We start from the raw sequence: 20,768 nt of genomic DNA, 5'->3' as shown, positions 1-20,768 counted from the left end.
AGAGAAAGCTGTTGCCCGAGCAGTGGGCTCTCCCTCGCCATGCAGCGGGTAAGTGCAAAGGAACAGCAGGGCCTGACACAGCTTGGCACCAGCAGTGTCGCAGGAGGTGCCAGTCAGCGCAAGACTGCTCTCAAGACTCTTGCTTCAGATATTTCCCTCAGGGTTTACTCCCGAAGCCCTCCAACCCCAGAGTGGGTATAGCCGCAAGGCGGCGGAGGTTTGAGATCAGAGATTTCCTTTTCCTAAATGAAATGCCAACCACATCTGATGAGCCCCATCTGCACCAAGCGACTGGTTTTAGGGCACCGGTAACCCGCCTTTGCCCCTTCTGTCAGTAGAAACAGTTCCGCCGGGCTTAGTAGCTAAGGCACACGTGAAGGCCGGGAGCTGGACTTGGGTATCAGATGCACACCACTGGGAGCGTTTAATAGGTAGTGGGAGCTTGTTCATATTACCCCCCCCCTGGCTATAACAATCTTCGGTGATGAACATATTCTCCATAAAAGGAAGCCACCATCTCTGCCACAACTTGGTTTCATTAATCCTCTTCCCTGTGTCTGAGGACAGCGGCACCAGGGTGGTGCTGACCTTCTGGCCATAACAACACGGGAAATGGAAGGAATAAGACATTCAGCCCTGTATATTTGCTGATAGTAATCCCATTTCCCTTGACAGGGGCTCCCCCCCCACCAATCTAACAACTTTCTACAGGGTCCTGTCTGGCTGCATCATTGTATGATATGGAAGCTGCAAGGCATCAGACCGCAGGACCCAACAGAGGACAGTAAAAATCGCTGAGAGGATCACTGGGGTCTCCCTCCCCACTATTTGTGTCATTTACCGGGACTGTTGCAGACGAAGATCCCAAAGCATTGCTGAGGATCCGCACCACCCATCCCACAATCTCTTCGACCCACTGTCGTCAGGAAGGAGATACAGGAGCATCAGGACTAGACTGCCAGACTGGGTAACAGCTTCTTCCCTCAGGCTGTGACACAAATCAATACCCTGACACCACTAAGATCTCATCACTATGTCAGCGAGCTGATTACTGTTTACCTGTAATGCATTTTGAATTTTATATTTTTAATGTATTTGTGCTAATATTTTGTTCTATGTGCTGTGTGGAATACATGTTTTGTGGGTGCACAGAAGGGTTCCTTGTTGCAATTCAGGACCAGGTCACTAGTGCAAAAAAAAGATCAAAATAACTAATAAAAGACCAACAAATTCAAGATGATAAATGCTGAAAATACCCAGAGAAACCAGAAACAATCCAACACGTTACAGGATCCTGTCGCAGTTTAACTCAATCTGATTACTTACACCAGCACAATCAAGTGGCAAACATCGTTCACCAAAACCTTGCATCAAAAATAAAGTCATAAAAGAAATCATACCTTAGTATAAATACAATCCTGATCCAGTTTTAGAGCCAGAATCCCACAATATTGTGACCAATCCATTATATTACAGATTGGACAAGCCATAATAACCGTCCGGATATAATATTACAGGATAAACAAGCAAGAGCAACCTACTTAATAGATGCAGCTATTCCAAACACACATAACATACAGAAATCAGTAAGCGAAGACACCAGAAATATGCTGAATTAAAAGAGGAAATTGAAAGACTATGGAACATGAACAGGGTATACATTGTCCCAGTAGTAAAATCCATAACTGGTATCATCCCAAAGTCACCACACAATAGCATTAAACAGTTAGAACGACACAGTAATATCTATGTAAATCTCCAGAAAGCCACAATACTGAACACCACTGGAATAGTCTGACAGTTCCTAGTGGTTGAGAGATGAGTGTGTTGGGCTATGCTGTGCCTCAGGTTTCACCAGCTTCAGCTTGAGCTGAGAAAATAAAGAAATATAATAACTGTAAATTACAGTAAGTATATGTTAAATTAAATTTGTAGTGCAAACTATAGGAAAAAGTAGTGAGGTAGTGTTCATGGGTTCAGTGTCCATTCAGAAATCGGATGGCAGAGGGGAAGAAGCTGTTCCTGAATCACTGAGTGTGTGTCTTCAGGCTTCTGTACCTCCTCCCTGATGGTGTGTCCTAGGCTGTGTGGTTCCATAGATATGGATACTGCGTTCTCTAGACACAGCCTCTCTTCTGTACCACACCTTTCTAAAGCCAAGAAGAGATTTCAGTGATGATGTAGGAACAGAATTAGGCCATTTGGCCCATCGAGTCTGCTCCACCATTTCACCATGGCTGATCCATTTCCCTCTCAGCCCCAATCTCCTGCCTTCTCCCCGTATCCCTTCATGCCCTGACTAATCAAGAATCTATCCAAACATACCCAATGAGTTGGCCTCCACAGAGGGATGTGAGGCTTGAAAATCAAAGTGAATTTCAAAATTTGGCATGGGTATTGGCTTATTATTGTCACATGTACCGAGATACGGTGAAAAGCTTGTCTTGTGCACTGTTCATACAGATCAGATCATTACACAGCGCACTGAGGTAGATCAAGGTAAAACAGTAACTGAATGCAGAACGAAGCGTAACAGCTACGGAGAAAGTGCAGTGTAGTAAATATAAAGTACAAGATCATAACGAGGTAGATTGTGAGGTCAAGAGTCTATCTTATCACACAAGAGGTACGTACCAGACTTTGATAACAGCGGTACAGAAGCTGGTGGGACGTGCTTTCAGGCTTTTGTATCTTCTGCCTGATGGGAGAGGGGAGAAGAGAGAATGCCCAGGCTGGGTGGGGGTCTTTGGTGATTCTGCCTGCTTCAGTGAGGCAGTGAAGTGTAGACAGAGTAAAAGGAGGACAGACGGCTTTCTGCGATGTGTCGAACTGTGTCTACAGCTCTCCGCAGTTTCTTGCAGTCACATATAGAGCAGTTGCCATGCCAAGCCACGAGACACCCAAACAGAATGTTTGCTAAGCAGGCAGAATGCTATATTCAAATTAATACACAGTATATATTAAGGGATTCCTTCAAGTTGCTATAGCCAGAGTTGGTAATGGGGATAAGCTCCCACTACCTATTAAATGCTGCCAATGGCATGAGTCTCAAATGGCCTCTGACAACCAAGTCCAGCTCCCGGCCTTCATGTCTGGCTTAGCTACGAAACCTGGTGGATCCATTCCTACTGACAGGAGCAGGGGCAAAGGCAGGTTACTGGCACCTTAAAACCAGTTGCTCCGGGTAGATAGCGCTCGTCAGCTGTGGTTGGCAGCTCATCCGGCTGAAGGAAAACTCTGATCTCAAACCTCCACTACCTCACGGCTATACCTGCTCATGGGGAAGGCTTCGGGAGTTAACAGTGAGGGGAAAATCCGGAGGTGGTGTTCCTAAGGCAGCCTACGTTGAGTTCAACGCTGACTGGCAACTCCTGCGACACTGCTGGTGCCGAACTGTAATGGTCTCTGCTGTTCCTTTGGGTTTTCCAGTTGCATGAAGAGCAGGAGCTTGCCACACGGGCAACAGCTTGCTCTCCATATCGTACTGCCCTGGCTTGTGTACGCAGAGAGCTAGGACACAGTATCCATGGCTTTACCCTGACTGACTGAGGCCTACATATTTTAAGGGTAATTAACAGTTGACGTTTTGGGCCTAGACCCTTGATCTGGATAGTCGGTTGGATCAGCCGGGTGTTCTGATTCCTCCATAGATGCTGCCTGACCTGCTGAGCTCCTCCGGCATTTTGTGTGTGTTGTTCTGGATTTCCAGCATCTGCAGAATCTCATCTGCTTCTGAAAACTTACCGACCTGTGTCTAACTTATCCCCTTCGCACCCATTGCCTGCAGTCTCTAAGCTGTCGAACTCTGACGTCTGACAAGGGGATGGGGGCGGTGGAGTGTAGAGTACAGTGGCAACCAAGAGCCAGTCTGCCTTATCCAAGGGCTTTGTTCTCTTCACTAGCTCTCGTGTCAGGATGCTCACTCTGCCAGCAGCCAGGGAGGGTTTGAACTGACAGCTCGGTGCCGCTGTCAAAAGAGGATTTGGAAGTCACAAAATCACCAGGCTTCACATTTCAACGCTAATGCATTCCGACAGAATTCACTTTATAAAATCCTCTGAGGATTTCTATGGCTTCTTATACAACAATTCCCACATCCAGAAGACAGGTATTTTGCTGGGATTACTGCTTATCAAAGTAGTCAGTCTTGTGGGACGTACAGGAATGTTCAAAAGGACTCTGGGAACTGTGTGGCCCAATAATCCCCAAATTAGTCAGAATTGAAAACCGCAAGCAGTCGAGCGCGAGGTGCTGTTGCAAGAGCACGGGGGCAGGGGTGCCAACATCTCTGAGGGTCTTACCTGGGCCTAACGTATCGAGGCAGTTACAAAGAAGGCACAACAGTGCTGGGGTTTCATGAGGAGCATGAGGAGATGGTATGACCCCAAGGGCTCTCACAGATTTCCACAGATGTACCGTGGAGAACATTCTAACTGGCTGCATCACCGGCTGGAGTGCAGGAGTGAGAAACAGAATTGGAAAAAGGTGCAGAAAGTTGTGAATTCAGCCAGCTCCATCATGGGCACAAGCCTCCCCAGCATCAGGGACATCTTCAAAACATGATACCTCAAGAAGGTGGCATTCATCATTAAGGACCCCCATCACCCACGTCATGCCCTCTTCTCATTGCTACCATCAGGGAGGAGGTACAGGAGCCTGAAGACACACACTCAACGATTCAGGAACAGCTTCTTCCCCTCTGCCATCTGATTTCTGAATGGACATTGAATCCATGAACACTACCTCACTACTTTTGCTCTCTTTTTGCACTAATTTCATTTGATATTTTAAAAATATATTTCTTATTGTAATTGAGAGTTTTTAAAAACATTATTACGCATTGCAATGTACTGCTGCCACAGAACAACAAATTTCACAACATATGCCGGTGATATTAAATCCGATTCTGATTGTCATTATGAAGAACTTAGTCACAAACCACGCACTATAGAAATTTCATCTGGAATAGTTCAGAAAGCAGGTCACTCAGTAAAAACATCTTTCAAACTCATTTGGTGACTTCAGGAAAGGGAAGTAGGGTGACCAGGCACCAAACTAACAGACACAAAATCCTAGAACTCAATAGGTAGAGCAGCATCTATCGAAAAGAATAAACAGTCGATGTTTTGGGCCGAGGCCCCTCTTCAGGATTGAGAGGGAAGGGGAGGGTGCTGTCTGAATTAGAACCTGGGGAGAGGGGAGGAGGACAAGCTCGAAGGTGATAGATGAAGCCAGGTTGGTGGGGGAGGGTCTGATTTACACCTCGGACTTCAACTACTGCACAGAGTCTTGTCAGCTTCAGAAGTTCTCTGATGACTCTGCCATAGTTGGATGCATCAGCAAGGGAGATGAGGCTGAGTACAGGACTACGGTAGGAAACTTTGTCACATGGTGTGAGCAGAATTATTTGCAGTTTAATGTGAAAAAGACTAAGGAGCTGGTGGTAGACCTGAGGAGAGCTAAGGTACCGGCGACCCCTGTTTCCATGCAGGGGGTCAGTGTGGACATGGTGGAGGATTACAAATACCTGGGGATACGAATTGACAATAAACTGGACTGGTCAAAGAATACTGAGGCTGTCTACAAGAAGGGTCAGAGCCGTCTCTATTTCCTGAGGAGACTGAGGTCCTTTAACATCTGCCGGACGATACTGAGGATGTTCTACGAGGCTGTGGTGGCCAGTGCGATCATGTTTACTGTTGTGTGCTGGGGCGGCAGGCTGAGGGTAGCAGACACCAACAGAATCAACAAACTCATTCATAAGGCCAGTGATGTTGTGGGGATGGAACTGGACTCTCTGACAGTGGTGTCTGAAAAGAACATGCTATCCAAGTTGCATGCCATCTTGGTCAATGTCTCCCATCCACTACACAATGTACTGGGTGGGCACAGGAGTACATTCAGCCAGAGACTCATTCCACCGAGATGCAACACAGAGCGTCACAGGAAGTCATTCCTGCCTGTGGCCATCAAACTTTACAACTCCTCCCTTGGAGGGTCAGACACCCTGAGCCAATGGGCTGGTCCTGGACTTATTTCATAATTTACTGGCATAATTTACATATTACTATTTAACTATTTATGGTTTTATTATTATTTATTATTTATGGTGCAACTGTAACAAAAACCAATTTCCCCCGGGATCAATAAAGTATGACTACTACTACTACTAAGTAAGAAGCTGGAAGGTGATAGGTGGAAAAGGTATAGGGCTGAAGAAGAAGAAATCTGATAAGAGAGGAGAGTAGACCATTGGAGAAAAGGAACGAGAAGGGGCACCAGGAGGAGGTGATGGACAGAGGGGGAGGGGAACCGGGGGGGGTGATGGACAGGAGAGGAGGGATACCAGGGGGCAGGGAAGCGAAGAGGGGAACCAGAACGGGGAATGGAAGAAGACAGAAAGGTGAGGGGGGGAACTATCGGAAGTTAAAGAATTTGTTGTTCATGCCGTTAGGTTGGAGGGTACCCAGATTAAATATGAGGTGCTGCTCCTCCACCCTGCATGTCATTGAAAATTGGCGCTTGTGTAACGCACACAGATAAAATGGTGGGTGACCTATGAAAAAAGTAAGTAGGGTGGGGGGAGGGAAGGAGGTTAAGGTGAAGGTGATAGGTGAAGCCAGGTGGGTGGGGGAAGGAGGGGTTGACGTGAGAAGCTGGGAGGTGAAAGGTAGAAAGGAAAAGGGCCGGAGAGGAAGGAATCTGATAGGGGAGGAATGTGGATCATGGAACAAAGGGAAGGAGGAGGGGACGCAGGGGAAATTCACTTCTTGACAGCATCTCCTTCCTTTCCAGTCCTGATAAAGGCTCTCAGCCTGAAATGTCGATAGTTTATTAATTTCTATAGACACTGTCTGAGCTGTTGAGTTCCTCCAGCATCTTGTCTGTGTTGGTTCCCATTCTAACCTCCTTTACTTATCCGAATCTGGTTCTGCTGTTTCTTAGCCATTTAACACCAGCTGTGTGAAATAGTTCATGGTGTGCGCTCAGTGCTGAACATTGTAGCATTCAATGCTGGTGCTGGAGACATTTGTAGACTGCTCCCTGCGTATCCTTGAGTTCTGTTAGCTCTTAACACAAACAGTGTGTTTCACTGTATGTTTCGATGTGCTTGTGATACCCACCCACTCTGCCCATGGACTGTCTGTCCCACTCCCATCAGGGAGGAGGCTACGTTCCATCCACACCAGGACCACCAGACTCAAAAACAGTTCCTTTCCCCAAGCAGTGAAGCTGATCAACACCTCCACCCACTAACCCACCCCTCCACACCCCCAACCACCACCACGTTATCATTTCCTGTCAGGATCACAATGAGAATCAGGTTTAATATCACTGGCATGTGTCGTGAAATTTGCTGTTTCATGGCAACAGTACAATGCAATACACAATAATAATAAACTATAAATTATAGTAAGTGTATATATTTTAAAAGTTAAATGAAATAATTAGTACATAAACAGAAATAAAAAAGTAGTGAGGTAGTGTTCGTGGGTCCAGTGTCCATTCAGAAATCGGATGGCAGAGGGGAAGAAGCTGTTCCTGAATCGTTGAGTGTGTGTCTTCAGGCTCCTGTACCTCCTCCCTGATGTTAGCAGTGAGAACAAGGCGTGAGCTTGATAATGTGGATCCTTAATGATGGATGCTGCATTTTTGCGGCATTGCCCCTTGAAGATGTCCTGGATGCTGGGGAGGCGAGTGTGTTCACAACCTTCTGCAGCTTTATTTTGGCCCAGTGAAGTGGCTCCTCACCCCCCCCCCCTGCCCCCACCATAGCAGAGGGCGATGAGCCAGTTGGAATCACCAGTTAGAAGTCAATCAACTTATGTACAGACACTCCTGTGCCTAGCGTCACCTTACAGACATACAGTTAATTGATGCACATAAGCTATTTTATGTATTTATGTTTGGGTGGAGCTAAAGGTGGCACCACTTCTCCCAGTTCATTAGCAAAACAGTCAAATTCTTCCTATTCCAATGTCTCTATTTTCGTTTTCTGGGTGGCCCGGGTCCTATCGGGATCTTGATCTACAGTGGCACTCAGACCAGCGGCTCTGCACAGCAGCAGGTTTCCGTTCTTGGAACCCACTGGTCCGCCGCGTTTTGATATGTCCAGGTTGGGCCTGAAGTTGGGTGCCTTTGGGGCCTTGTGCAGACCTGTGGACGTGAGTACTTGGTGGTGTTACAAGCTGAAGTGCAGTGGGAGCTGGAACACCGAAGGCAGTGAGAGCGGCTGTCGGGGGGCTCTGCACTCGGTGACCGATACCTCTCTCGATGGTGAGGGAGAGTTCGCTGCCGATTCTTGAGTTGGGAAACTCGAAGTAAAGAGCAACACCTTAGACTGACTGTAACATTGAAATAGTGACAATTTCTCTCCCCTCTCCCTGAGAAAGGAGCGATATCTGTATCCCTGTTGTTAGTGTGAGAGAGAGAGAGACAGAGAGAGCCTGTGGGATGTTGAAATGTTGGAGTGAACAGTTAGTTTCTGATGGACTGTAGACCATGGTCTCTCTTTGGGGGCTTTGCTGTTGCTGGCATTGTGGGTGGTGGGAATGCTGATGCTTTATGCTGGAATAAGTGGGTAGGGGTAGGGGAGGGTTAATGCTGCTTGCGTGTGGGAGGGGAAGGGGGCAGAGGGGCTTTGGGGCTCTTTTGTTTTATCCGTCATTCACTCTTTGGGGGGTTTATTCTGTTTCACGGATGTCTGCAGAGAATAAGAATTTCAGGTTGTATATTGGATACATTCTTTGATATTAAATCTAACTATTAAGCTTTTGAACTATTGTGTTTTTCATATTATTGTGATCTTTATCAAATTGTGTTTTTTTTTCCTGTGTCAGATCTGGACTAACAATTATTTTGTTCTCCTTTATGATCGTGTACTGGAAATGACATCAAAGAATCTTGAATAAGTAAATCTGAATCTGACGAATCCCCCCCACCCCTGCCCCCCGCCCCGGTCCTGATCATGGTTAATTCTCTTGCATCACAAGCACAGGGTAGATAGGTCACTCGTCCGACACTGTTGCCTCGTGCTGCAGCCACACACCAAATGTATCAAAACCCTTTGAGCGACCATAAAGGTCTTGAACAGAAAAACAAAAGGCTTAATTAAAAATGCAAATCTCATATCTAAATAGAAACAGAAATAGCCAATCATATTGAGCTGTTGGCTCTGTTAATGCAATTTCAATTTTCAAATGACAAAATTTAATAAAAAGGCAATTTAATTCCAACTGGGTGAGATAGGACAGCCTTAATTAACTGATTACCATTAGAACAACAATTAAGTCTTAATGCTTTTCTGTCAATCAGTAACACAAACATGAATATTTAATTAGCACATGGCAAACTAAATCTTGGTCATTTAAAAAAATTAGATTGTTTCAGAATGCGTAGAACAGCTGCTGTGTTTTAAGGAATATGATACAAGTAAGGGAATTCTGTTTCTAATAACACCCATACATTGTCAACCTATTACTTCGGATCAGTTGTTGAGGGCACGAGGAGAGAGAAGCAGCACGCCACGCGTGCGCAGCCCTCTGGTGAAAAATGATATCGTATCCGTTAAATAGGAGCCGTGGACAATTCTGATTTGATGGAGATGGACATGAAAGCACAGAGGAACATCTGGAAACATTTCTGAAACGCTCGTTCGCTGCTGTCATTACTGCGTGGTCGGGAATCCTTCGGAGAGAAGGCCGCAAAATCCCTGGCTTTGCCTGCTGTTGGCGACCGAGATGGAGGTCGAATCGCTCGGATAGAGATGGCACTCAGTACTCGGTGTCGGAGAGCTGATCAGAGCTCGAAGTTTTCGGATAACTCAGACTCGGACTGTGGTTGGCATGGCAGAGAGAGTTTTTCTTCCTTCTCCTGTCTGCGTGAGATGTGAGACATCTGAGAGACTTTGAACCTTTACTGTGCTCATGGACTTCTTCACCAAGTTATGGTATTGTTGCACTGTGTAACTATATGTTATAATTATGTGGTTTTGTCAGTTTTTTCAGTCTTGGTCTGTCCTGTGTTTTTGTGATATCACACCGGAGGAAATATTGTATCATTTCTTAATGCATGCAGTACTAAATGACAATAAAAGAGGACTGCGTGTCTTCATAATCTAATCTAAATTAGACTGTTTAAATCGTTACTTTCTTTGCAGTTTAACAAATAATTGCTTGCTTATATTTTATATACTACTTATATACATGAAACTGTTTAGCATACTTCCTAGTGGTCACAGTATGTATATGCAGTTGTTCAGTGTGTCTCCTAGTGGTCACAGTGTGTATATGCAGTTGTTCAGTGTGTCCCCCAGTGGTCACAGTCTGTATATGCAGTTGTTCAGTGTGTCCCCCTAGTGGTCACAGTATGTATATGCAGTTGTTCAGTGTGTCCCCTAGTGGTCACAGTATGTATATGCAGCTGTTCAGTGTGGCCCCTCGTGGTCACAGCAGTGTGTATATGCACTCACAATGCACTGGAGGAACTCAGCAGGTCAGTCAGCATCAGTTGAAAAGATTAGTCGACGTTTCAGGCAGAAACCCTTCATCAGGGCTGAAGGAAGAACTTTGGGGAGGGTTTGAAGAATGCTGGTAGTTGAAAAAAACAGTAATTTGAAAGACAAAGGGTGGGGGAGGGGAAGCAGGGAGGTGATTGGCAGGAGAACAATGCGCAGTAGTAGAAGGAGGCGGAACTATGAGGGAGGTGATGTGAAATAGGGATAGAGGAAGGGAGGGGGAGGGAATTACTGGAAGTTGGAGAATTCTATGTTCATACCAAGGGGCTGGAGACTACCTAGACAGTATATGAAGTGTTGCTCCTCCAACCTGAGTTGAGCCTCATCATGGCAGTAGAGGAGGCCATGAATGGACATATCTGAATGGGAATGGGAAGCAGAGTTGAAGTGGGTGGCTACCGGGAGATCCTGTCTGTTGTGGCGGACGGAGTGGAGGTGCTCGACGAAGCGGTCTCCCAATCTGCGTCAGGTTTCACCGATGTAGAGGAGGCCACACCGGGAGCACCGGATACAATAGATGACCCCAACAGATTCTGTTGGGGTCATCTATTGCATTCGGTGCTCCCAGTGAAACCTGACACAGATTGGGGGACCGTTTCGTCGAGCACCTCCACTCCATCTGCCACAACAGACAGGATCTCCTGGTAGCCACCCACTTCAACTCTGCTTCCCATTCCCATTCAGGTATGTCCATACATGGCCTCCTCTACTGCCATGATGAGGCTCAACTCAGATTGGAGGAGCAACACCTCATATACCGTCTAGGTAGTCTCCAGCCCCTTGGTATGAACATAGAATTCTCCAACTTCCAGTAATTCCCTCCCCCTCCCTTCCTCTATCCCTATTTCACATCACCTCCCTCATAGTTCCGCCTCCTTCTACTACTGCGTGTTGTTCTCCTGCCAATCACCTCCCTGCTTCCCCTCCCCCACCCCTTTGTCTTTCAAATTACTGTTTTTTTCAACTACCAGCTTTCTTCAAACCCTCCCCAAAGTTCTTCCTTCAGTCCTGATGAAGGGTTTCTGCCCGAAACGTCGACTAATCTTTTCAACTGATGCTGACTGACCTGCTGAGTTCCTCCAGCGCATTGTGAGTGTTCCTTTGACAACAACATCTGCAGATATTTTGTGTGTATGTATATGCAGTTGTTCAGTGTGTCCCCTAGTGGTCACAGTATGTATATCCAGTTGTTCAGTGTGTCCCCTAGTGGTCACAGTATGTATATCCAGTTGTTCAGTGTGTCCCCTAGTGGTCACAGTGTGTATATGCAGTTGTTCAGTGTGTCCCCTAGTGGTCACAGTGTGTATATGCAGTTGTTCAGTGTGTCCCCTAGTGGTCACAGTATGTATATGCAATTGTTCAGTGTGTCCCCTAGTGGTCACAGTATGTATATGCAGTTGTTCAGTGTGTCCCCTAGTGGTCACAGTATGTATATGCAGTTGTTCAGTGTGTCCCCTAGTGGTCACAGTATGTATATGCAGTTGTTCAGTTTGTCCGCTAGTGGTCACAGTATGTATATGCAGTTGTTCAGTGTGTCCCCTAGTGGTCACTGTGTGTATATGCAGTTGTTCAGTGTGTCCCCTAGTGGTCACAGTATGTATATGCAGTTGTTCAGTTTGTCCCCTAGTGGTCACAGTGTGTATATGCAGTTGTTCAGTGTGTCCCCTAGTGGCCACTGTGTGTATATGCAGTTGTTCAGTGTGTCCCCTAGTGGCCACTGTGTGTATATGCAGTTGTTCAGTGTGTCCCCTAGCGGTCACAGTATGTATATGCAGTTGTTCAGTGTGTCCCCTAGTGGTCATAGTATGTATATGCAGTTGTTCAGTGTGTCCCCTAGTGGTCACAGTATGTATATGCAGTTGTTCAGCGTGTTCCCTAGTGGTGACAGTATGTATAATACTTTGTAAAAGTCTAAGAACATATATATATAGCTAGGGTGCTTAAGACTTTTGCTCATTACTGTACTAGTCAACGTGGAGCAGAGAGCAAGTTTGCAAATCTGGCTGGAGAAAAGGATATTGGGAATGCCGAGGTGAAGTGCTGGGAGAAGGGTGTGGGACAGCAGTACATTGCAATATATAAAATTTCTACAGTACTGTCAAGAGTCTTAGGCAACCCAATGATATATATGTGCCTAGGACTTTTACACAGATCTAAAATAATTTTATGTATTGCATTGTACTGCTGCCACCAAAAAGATATATCTATATACATATTTTCACAGTACTCTGTGTACTTAGATAATAAATTTACTTTGGACTTTGAACTTTGGGAGAATTTCATGTAGTTCTGGTTGCTGCACTATAGCAAGAATGTGGAGGCTTGAGGAGAGGTTTACTCAGATGTTGTCTGGATTAGAGAATGTTAGGTGAACGTAGAGGTGGGACAAACTTAAGTCTTTTCTTTGGAGTGTTGGAAGCTGATGGGAGAAGTGATAGAAATAAACAAAATTCTGAGAGGCCTGGATGGGTTAGACAACTGGTATCTTTCCCCCAGGGAGGAAATGTCAAATAGAGGAAAGCTCTGTTTCAAAGTGAAAGAAGGCAATATAAAGCAGATATGTGAAGTGAGTTTCTTCTTTAACCCAGACAGTGGTTGGTACCTGGCACATGTTGCCAAGGGAGGTAGCTTAAACAGAGACCATATAGACCACGTAGACCACATGCAAGTGGTTGAGATTTCATTGAATTTGGTATCATGATAACACAGAGCTGGTGAACTGCAGGCTCTATTCCTTTACTGCTTTTTAAAAGTATTCTATGTTCTAATAAGTTTGTCATCAACTCTGTGCTATAAACATTCCCTTAATCCTTAGACAGAGTCCTGCGGTGGAGAGTTTCCTGACTGGATGCATCAGGGAAACAGTAATACCCACTGCTTTCTTTTGAAACTTCAAAATATTAAACTAAGTCAAAGGAAACACGGGACTCTGAAAATCTGTGTGTAGCTTTGTCTTTTCTTTATCAGGTGGTAGCATGGTGACGTATACAATTAATGTACTTTTACATATAACACGTAACGGATTATTTAAATGAACGGGAATGCTTGATCAGCCATTATATATACAAGATTGTTGAAATATTAAATATACAACACCCACAAATGGAAAAGTCTACAGAACATGGTGGATGCAGCGCTGTCCATCACAGACAAAGCCTTCCCCTCGATTGAATACATCCACAAGAAAGCAGATTCCACCATCCAGGCCGTGCTCTCTCTCGCTACCACCTTCAAAAAGGAGGCGGAGGAACCATGCGTCCCACAGCGCCAGATTCAGGAACAGTTATTACCCAACCACCAACAGGCTCTCAAACCAGGTGGGTAACTTCACTCAGCACAACTCTGAACTGATTCCACAACCTATGGAGTCACGTTCAAGGACTGTACAACTCATGTCCTCAATATTATTTATTTATTTTATTATTATTTGCACAATATTTCTTTTACACATCGTTTGTTCATCAGTCTTTGTTATTTATCATTGTCGTCATTATGTGTCATGTTGTATGGCGTGGGCGATCATGGTCTATGACCATGATGGTTCTTGGCAAATTTTTCTTTAGAAGTGGTTTGCCATTGCCTTCTTCTGGGCAGTGTCTTTACAAGACGGGTGACCCCAGCCATTATCAATACTCTTCAGAGATTGTCTGCCTGGTGTCAGTGGTCACATGACCAGGACTTGTGCTCTGCACCAGCTGCTCAAACGACCGTCACCACCTGCTCCCATGGTCACCTGACCCTGATCTGGGGGGGGGGGGGAGCTAAACAGGTGCGACACCTTGTCCGAGGGTGACCTGCAGACTAGCGGAGGGAAGGAGCACCTTCCACCTCCTTTGGTAGAGATGTATCTCCACCCCACCACCCTTGTTATTTATAGTCTCTCGTAAATTCTATTGCTTTATTTTAAGAAAAAAAATGAATCTCAAGGTAGTGAATGATGACATATATGTAGCTTGATACTGAATTTACCTTTGAACTTTGAATATTTGAACTGCAGCCTTTTCACGACCAGATGTTGGGCATCCTAGGGCAGCTGCTGTAAGGAGCTCATCTTCACTACATGCGCCCAAGGATGACCTTTTACTCAACAATTTTGAACATGTTGGACATAAAACATCCTCCAAGAGGACCATAACCTTGTCATGGTTTGGAGGCTTGCGTACCTCAATGACCCAGAGAGCTTGTTGGCCAGAGTCAGGGCTTTACACTTTGGCACTTGGTAGGGTTACCCATACCAAACAGGTCAAAGGGTAGAGACCAGACTGAGTGGTCCACTGATCCTCCAGGTTCGGGGATTCAGCTCAGGGCTAACAACCCTGACTGGTCAAACAAAACTGTTATGTAAACAGCAACAAAGAATCCTTCTACATCTATGTGCGACGGTATTGCTGAGTCTCCATCTGAATTTGCGTGACTGACAGCAGTGAAAACAGAGCTACTGACATGATGAAGGAAGCTCTGAACATCACCAGAGATGGAAGACCTTCATTGATGTCCTAAATCCCAGTGGAGTAACAGGCAGCAAGTAAACACATAGAACTCGATAGTTGAATCGATTGTTCTAGTACACAGGTTGCTTACTCACCCTCATGCCGAGTTCAATGTTCTCTCCGCCGTATATCTCCATCCCAGGGTCAAGGAGACCGATCTCACCGAAATATTCCCGGTCCACCACGAACGAGCAGCCAATCATCGCAGGCGTCCTGCCATGCACGGAAAGAGGGAGAGATTGGAATGAAATTTCGGTCCTGGGCACACAACCCACAGGTTAGGAGGAAAGGGAATCACATGGAGCACACGCAGGACTGGGAAGGAGCACAGATGAAGAGAGAGCTCTTTCCAAGAGCCAGCACAGAGACAAAGTGCATAAAGCACGAGAGCGGAATTAGGCCATTCGGTCTATCAAGTCTGTTCTGCCATTTGATCATGGCTGATTTATTTTCCCTCTCAACTCAGTTCTCTGCCTTCTCCCTGCAACTTTTGATTCCCTGACTAATGAAAAATCTGTCAACCTCCACTTTAAATATACCCAATGACTTGGCCTCCAGAGCCACCTGTGGCAATGAATTCCACAGATTCACCAGCCTCTGGCTAAAGAAATTCCTCTCACCTCTGTTCCAAAGTAATGTCCTTGTATTCTGTGACTTTTCTCTCTGGTTCTAGACTTCTCCATTACTGGAAAGCATGAAGTTTACAATCGTTTGCACAAGTTCGTGTCTGCAGTGTAGCAAGAGAGTAACGGGTGGCGGTGATCCCAAATGCAGAGTAAGGTCTAGAATTAACTCAGATTCAGACTCAAAATCCTCCAAGAGGACCAACTCCTTCTCGTAGGGCTTGGAGACTTGCATGCTTCAATGACCTGGAGAGCTATGTTGGCTTTATGTTTTGGTTCTTGGTAGGGTCACCCATGCCAAACAGGTTACAGGGTAGAGGCCAGACTAGGAGTGGTCCAGGTTCGGGGGTTCAACTCAGGGCTAACAACCCTGACCAATAAAACAAAATTGTTACGGAAATAGCAATGAAGAATCCTTCTACATTTGAGTGTGAGGGCATTCCTGATTCTCCACCTGGGATTTGCACAACTGACAGTTGTGAAAACTGACACGATGAAGGAAGCCCTGAACACCGCCAGAGATGGAGGAGCTTCATTGCTGCCCTAAATGCCAGCGGTGTATCAGCAGTAAGTGGGACTCGAAATAAACAAGCTGTCACAAAGAAAATCCAATGGCAGAATCACAAACAGTAGTACTAAAAATGGAACTCCTATGATTGAGCACAGAGTGCTCAGCCGAAGCCTTTAAGTACAGACTTTCCATGAAGAAATGTGGCAGGCAATAATTGTCAGTCTGAGTCTTAAAGGGACAGTGGCAGCTAACCGTACTCCGGGGAATTAGAGTGCTGAAACCAGGATGCCTGGTGCTGTTCAGTCGGGACTGTCACATGCACTGATGTGATGTAAAACTGACTTCTAGCATCATCACAGGCATGTAACATCATATGACCTGCATTCATAAGGAAAACATAAATTAAACATAAAGACAATGGGCTGAATGATGTTCCTGTTGTCATTCGCGTGATTTGTTTGTTGTTTGCGTCACCTCGATCCACCTATCACCTCGCAGCTTCTTACACCCTTCCCACTCACACCCCTCACCTCGATCCACCTATCACCTCGCAGCTTCTTACACCCTTCCCACTCACACTCCTCACCTCAATCCACCTATTACCTCGCAGCTTCTTACACCCTTCCCACTCACACTCCTCACCTCGATCCACCTATCACCTCACAGCTTCTTACACCCTTCCCACTCACACTCCTCACCTTGATCCACCTATCACCTCACAGCTTCTTACACCCTTCCCACTCGCACCCCTCACCTCGATCCACCTATCACCTCACAGCTTCTTACACCCTTGCCACTCACACCCCTCACCTCGATCCACCTATCAGCCCCTCCAACTCTTGCTCCACCCTTCCCCTCCTAACCTTTTTTATACTGGCCATTTCCCCCTCCCTTTCCCGTCCTGATGAAACCCAAAACGTCAACTGTCTATTTTCCTTCCGCAGATGCTGCCTGGCCTGCTGAGTTCCTCCACATTTCAGCTTCTGCCGTATCTCTTCTGTCGCCAGAAAAACAATGCTCTCAAGAGCATTAAACTACATAGAGCTTGGAAAATACCAAAGAGAATTGTCATCTCCAAAGGGTTCAGTTAACGACTCGGTCATAGAACATTAAGCAATTAACATTAAACAGTCAAAGGGGTAAATTTGTTTTAAACTGATGTGCATTGTGTGCTGCAAGACATAAAAGACCAAATGAGATGCACGCCAGCAGCTATTTTTAATTAGGAGATTGTGGAGGTTCGGTACGTGAAGCCCAGGGATGTACTGTACTGTGCAAAAGTCTTGATCACATATATATATAGATAGGTAGGGGGCCTAAGACTTTTGCACAGTACTGTAGAAATTTTATGTATTGCACTGTACTGCTGCTGCTGCTGCAAAAAGACAAATTTCATGAGATGCGTAAGTGATGATAAACCTGATTCTGACATGGGTCTCTATTCTAGACTGAGAGTGGGAAGGAGACAGGAAGAGGGGAATCATGGTTGGGAAAAGGGGAAGGGAGAGGGAAGGGAGTGGGAAGCATCAGAGAGACATTCTGTAATGATCAATAAACCGATTGATTAGAATCAAATGATTCCAAGGGCTGGGTGAGTCTGCACCCGTGCCATCCCTCCCGGCCCCTGGCACTCTTTCTCTGCCACCTGTCCCACACCCTGCGCCCGTGGCCCTCTCCGTGGCAGGAGCAGCGCACAACCAGGAGGCTACTTGCAGGACGGCGATGCTCATTTAAAGGGAGAGCTTCGCAGGCGTTCAGCGTCATTCTGCCAGCACAATCAGCAGTGGAAGCAGAGCAGAGAGGAGTAAATGAAAGTACAGAAGGGACAAGTGGAGCGGCCATTGCTGGAGCGGGCCAGTGATGAGAGTGGGAGTGTCAGGCTTTGGCTCAAAGGAGGCTTCAGCTCCGAAGAGGTTTTGGCTTGGGGTAAGTTGTCCTGGTAAGTTTCTGTTAAGTTTCCCTTTTCTCTTACTGTGTCAGGGTTACTAAGTGTAGTTTAAATGGCCGTTGTGTGTTCTCCATGCCGGACGTTAGAGTCCTGGGAGACCCAGAGTCTCCCAGGGAACTACATGTGCATGAACTGCATCTGGCTGCAGCTCCGTGAAGACCGTGTCAGGGATCTGGAGCAGCAGCTGGATGACTTTCGACTTGTGCGGGAGTGAGGAGATAATCGATCAGAGTTTCAGGAGGCGGGTAGCTGGGTGACTGTCAGGAGAAGGAATGGGACAGTGAAGGCAGTTAGTGCAGAGCACACCTGTGGCCATTCCCCTCAATAATAAATATACTGTTTTGGATAATGTTGTGGGGGATGACCTGCCAGGGAAATGCCACCGAGAGCAGGTTACTGACACAGAGCATGAGTCCACGGCGCAGAAGGGAAAGAGGGAGAAGAGGGGGGCGGTAGTGATAGGGGACTCAATAGTCAGAGGAACAGACAGGAGATTCTGTGGATGTGAATGGGACACCTGATGTATGTTATCTCCCAGGTGTCAGGGTCAAGGACATCTCAGACTGCATCCACAGCATTTTGGAGAGGGAGGGAGATTGTACATATTGGTACCAATGGGATAGGAAGGGAAAGCAGTGAGGTCCTGAAGAAAGAATTTAGTGAGCTAGGCAGAAAGCTGAGAAGCAGGACCTCCAGGGTAGCAATTTCTGGATTGCTGCCCGTGCCAAATGGCAAATGGCAAAGTAGTACAACCGTAGCTGACAAGGAAAGTCAAAGCTAACGTAAAAGCAAGCGACAGGGCATATAACAAAACAAAAATTAGTGGGAAGACAGAGGATTGGGAAACTTTAAAAACCCTACAGAAAGCAACTAAAAGAATCATTCAGGGGGAAAAGATGACATATGAAAGCAAGCTAGCAAACAGTATCAAGGTGGATAGAAAAAGCTTTTTCAAGTATATAAAAAAATGAAAGAGAGATGAGAATGGATATAGGACCTCTAGAAAATGAGACCGGAAAAATAATAACAGAGGCAAGGAGATGGCAGATGAACTAAATGAGTATATTGTATCAGTCTTCACTGCGGAAGACACTAGCTGCGTACCAGATATTGAAGGGTGTGAGGGAAGAGAAGTGGGTGCAGTTACTGTTACAAGGGAGAAGGTGCTCAAAAAGCTGAAAGACCTTAGGGCACATAAGTCACTCAGACTGGATGAACTGCACACTAGGGTTCTGAAAGAGGTAGCGGTAGAGATTGTGGAGGCATTAGTAATGATCTTTCAAGACTCATTGGACACTGGCATGGTTCTGGAGGATTGGAAAATTGTAAATATCACCCCACTCTTCAAGAAAGGAGGAAGGCAACAGAAAGGAAATTGTAGACCAGTTAGCCTAACTTCAGTGGTTGGGAAGATGTTTGAGTCAATTGTTAAGGATGAGGTTATGGAGTACTTGGTGACACAGGACAAGGTAGGACATGGTTTCCTTAAGGGAAAATCTTGCCTAACGAACCTGTTGTCATCAGGGATGTGATGCTGAGTATTGTGAACAGCTTTGGACTCCTTATCTAAGAAAAGATGTGCTGGCATTGGAATTGGACTCCTTATCTAAGAAAAAATGTGCTGGCATTGGAAAGGGTTCACAGGAGTTTCACAAGGATGATTCCAGGAATGAAAGGGTTATCATACGAGGAACGTTTGATGGCTCTGGGTCTGTACTCGCTGTAATTTGGAAGAATGAGGGGGAATCTCATTGAAACCTGTTGAAAGGCCTAGACAGAGTAGATGTGGAAAGGATGTTTCCCATGGTGGGAGGGTCTAAAACAAGAGGGCACAGCCTCAGGATAGAGAGGCACCCTTTCAAAACAGAGGAGCGGAGAAATTTCTTTAGCCAGAGGCTGTGAACTTGGGGAATTTGTTGCCGCAGGAAGCTGTGGAGGCCAGGTCACTGGGCGTATTTAAGGCAGAGTTTGATAGGTTCTTGACTGGCCATGGCATCTAAGGTTATGGGGGAAATGCTGGGATGTGGGGCTGACGAGGGGATAAGAAAAAGATCAGCCATGATTGAATGGCGGAGCAGACTCGATGGGCCAAATGGCCTAATTCTGCTCCTATATCTTATGGCCTATGGCCTGCTCTATGCTGTATCTCTAAATGAATAAATAAGATCTCACAGCGCAGTCCCTTTTACTTTTACGACTGTGCTTTGTGCAGAATATCAAGTGTTGAAGCTTTTGATATGATTTTAATTTCATTCATGAACAACTCGGGAAAGATATGACTGCACTGGAAAGGGTGCAGAGAGAGATTTATGAGGTTATCTCTGGCAGTGAAAAATTGCTACGGCAGGAACGATTAAGTGCTGGCGATTGTTTGCTATGCTACAGTGGAGGCCGAGGAGAGATTTGATTAAGTTAAGTTAATTGGTAAATTGGCTGGTTATTGTCACATGTGCCGAGGTACAACGAGAAACCTGTTTTGCATACTGTTCCTACAGATCAATTAATTACGCAGCGTATTGAGGTAGAACAAGGTAAAACAAAACCAGAATGCAGCGTGAGGGTTACAGGGTTGCAGACTAATCCTTAGCGAGGGATCAGAAGTGGAGAGAGTGAGCAATTTCAAGTTCATGGTTGTCAGTATTTCTAACCAGGTCCCAACATATCGATGCAGAGACAAAGA

General features: G+C 45.8%; 1 protein-coding gene across 1 annotated transcript in view; it reads right to left on the bottom strand.

The window, feature by feature from the left end:
• Nucleotides 1-20,768, bottom strand: part of galnt9 (polypeptide N-acetylgalactosaminyltransferase 9) — a 213,235-nt gene that overhangs the window by 98,845 nt on the left and 93,622 nt on the right. The window contains exon 6 of the mRNA XM_072240818.1: nt 15,102-15,219. Coding sequence (XP_072096919.1) covers nt 15,102-15,219 — 118 coding nt within the window. The remainder of the gene's footprint in view (nt 1-15,101; nt 15,220-20,768) is intronic.

This window comes from Mobula birostris, chromosome 22 (assembly GCF_030028105.1).
Source record: "Mobula birostris isolate sMobBir1 chromosome 22, sMobBir1.hap1, whole genome shotgun sequence".
In the NCBI taxonomy this organism is placed as follows: domain Eukaryota; kingdom Metazoa; phylum Chordata; class Chondrichthyes; order Myliobatiformes; family Myliobatidae; genus Mobula; species Mobula birostris.
The sequence above is the reverse complement of the archived record's forward strand: the minus strand, read 5'-3'. Positions and strand labels throughout refer to the sequence as shown.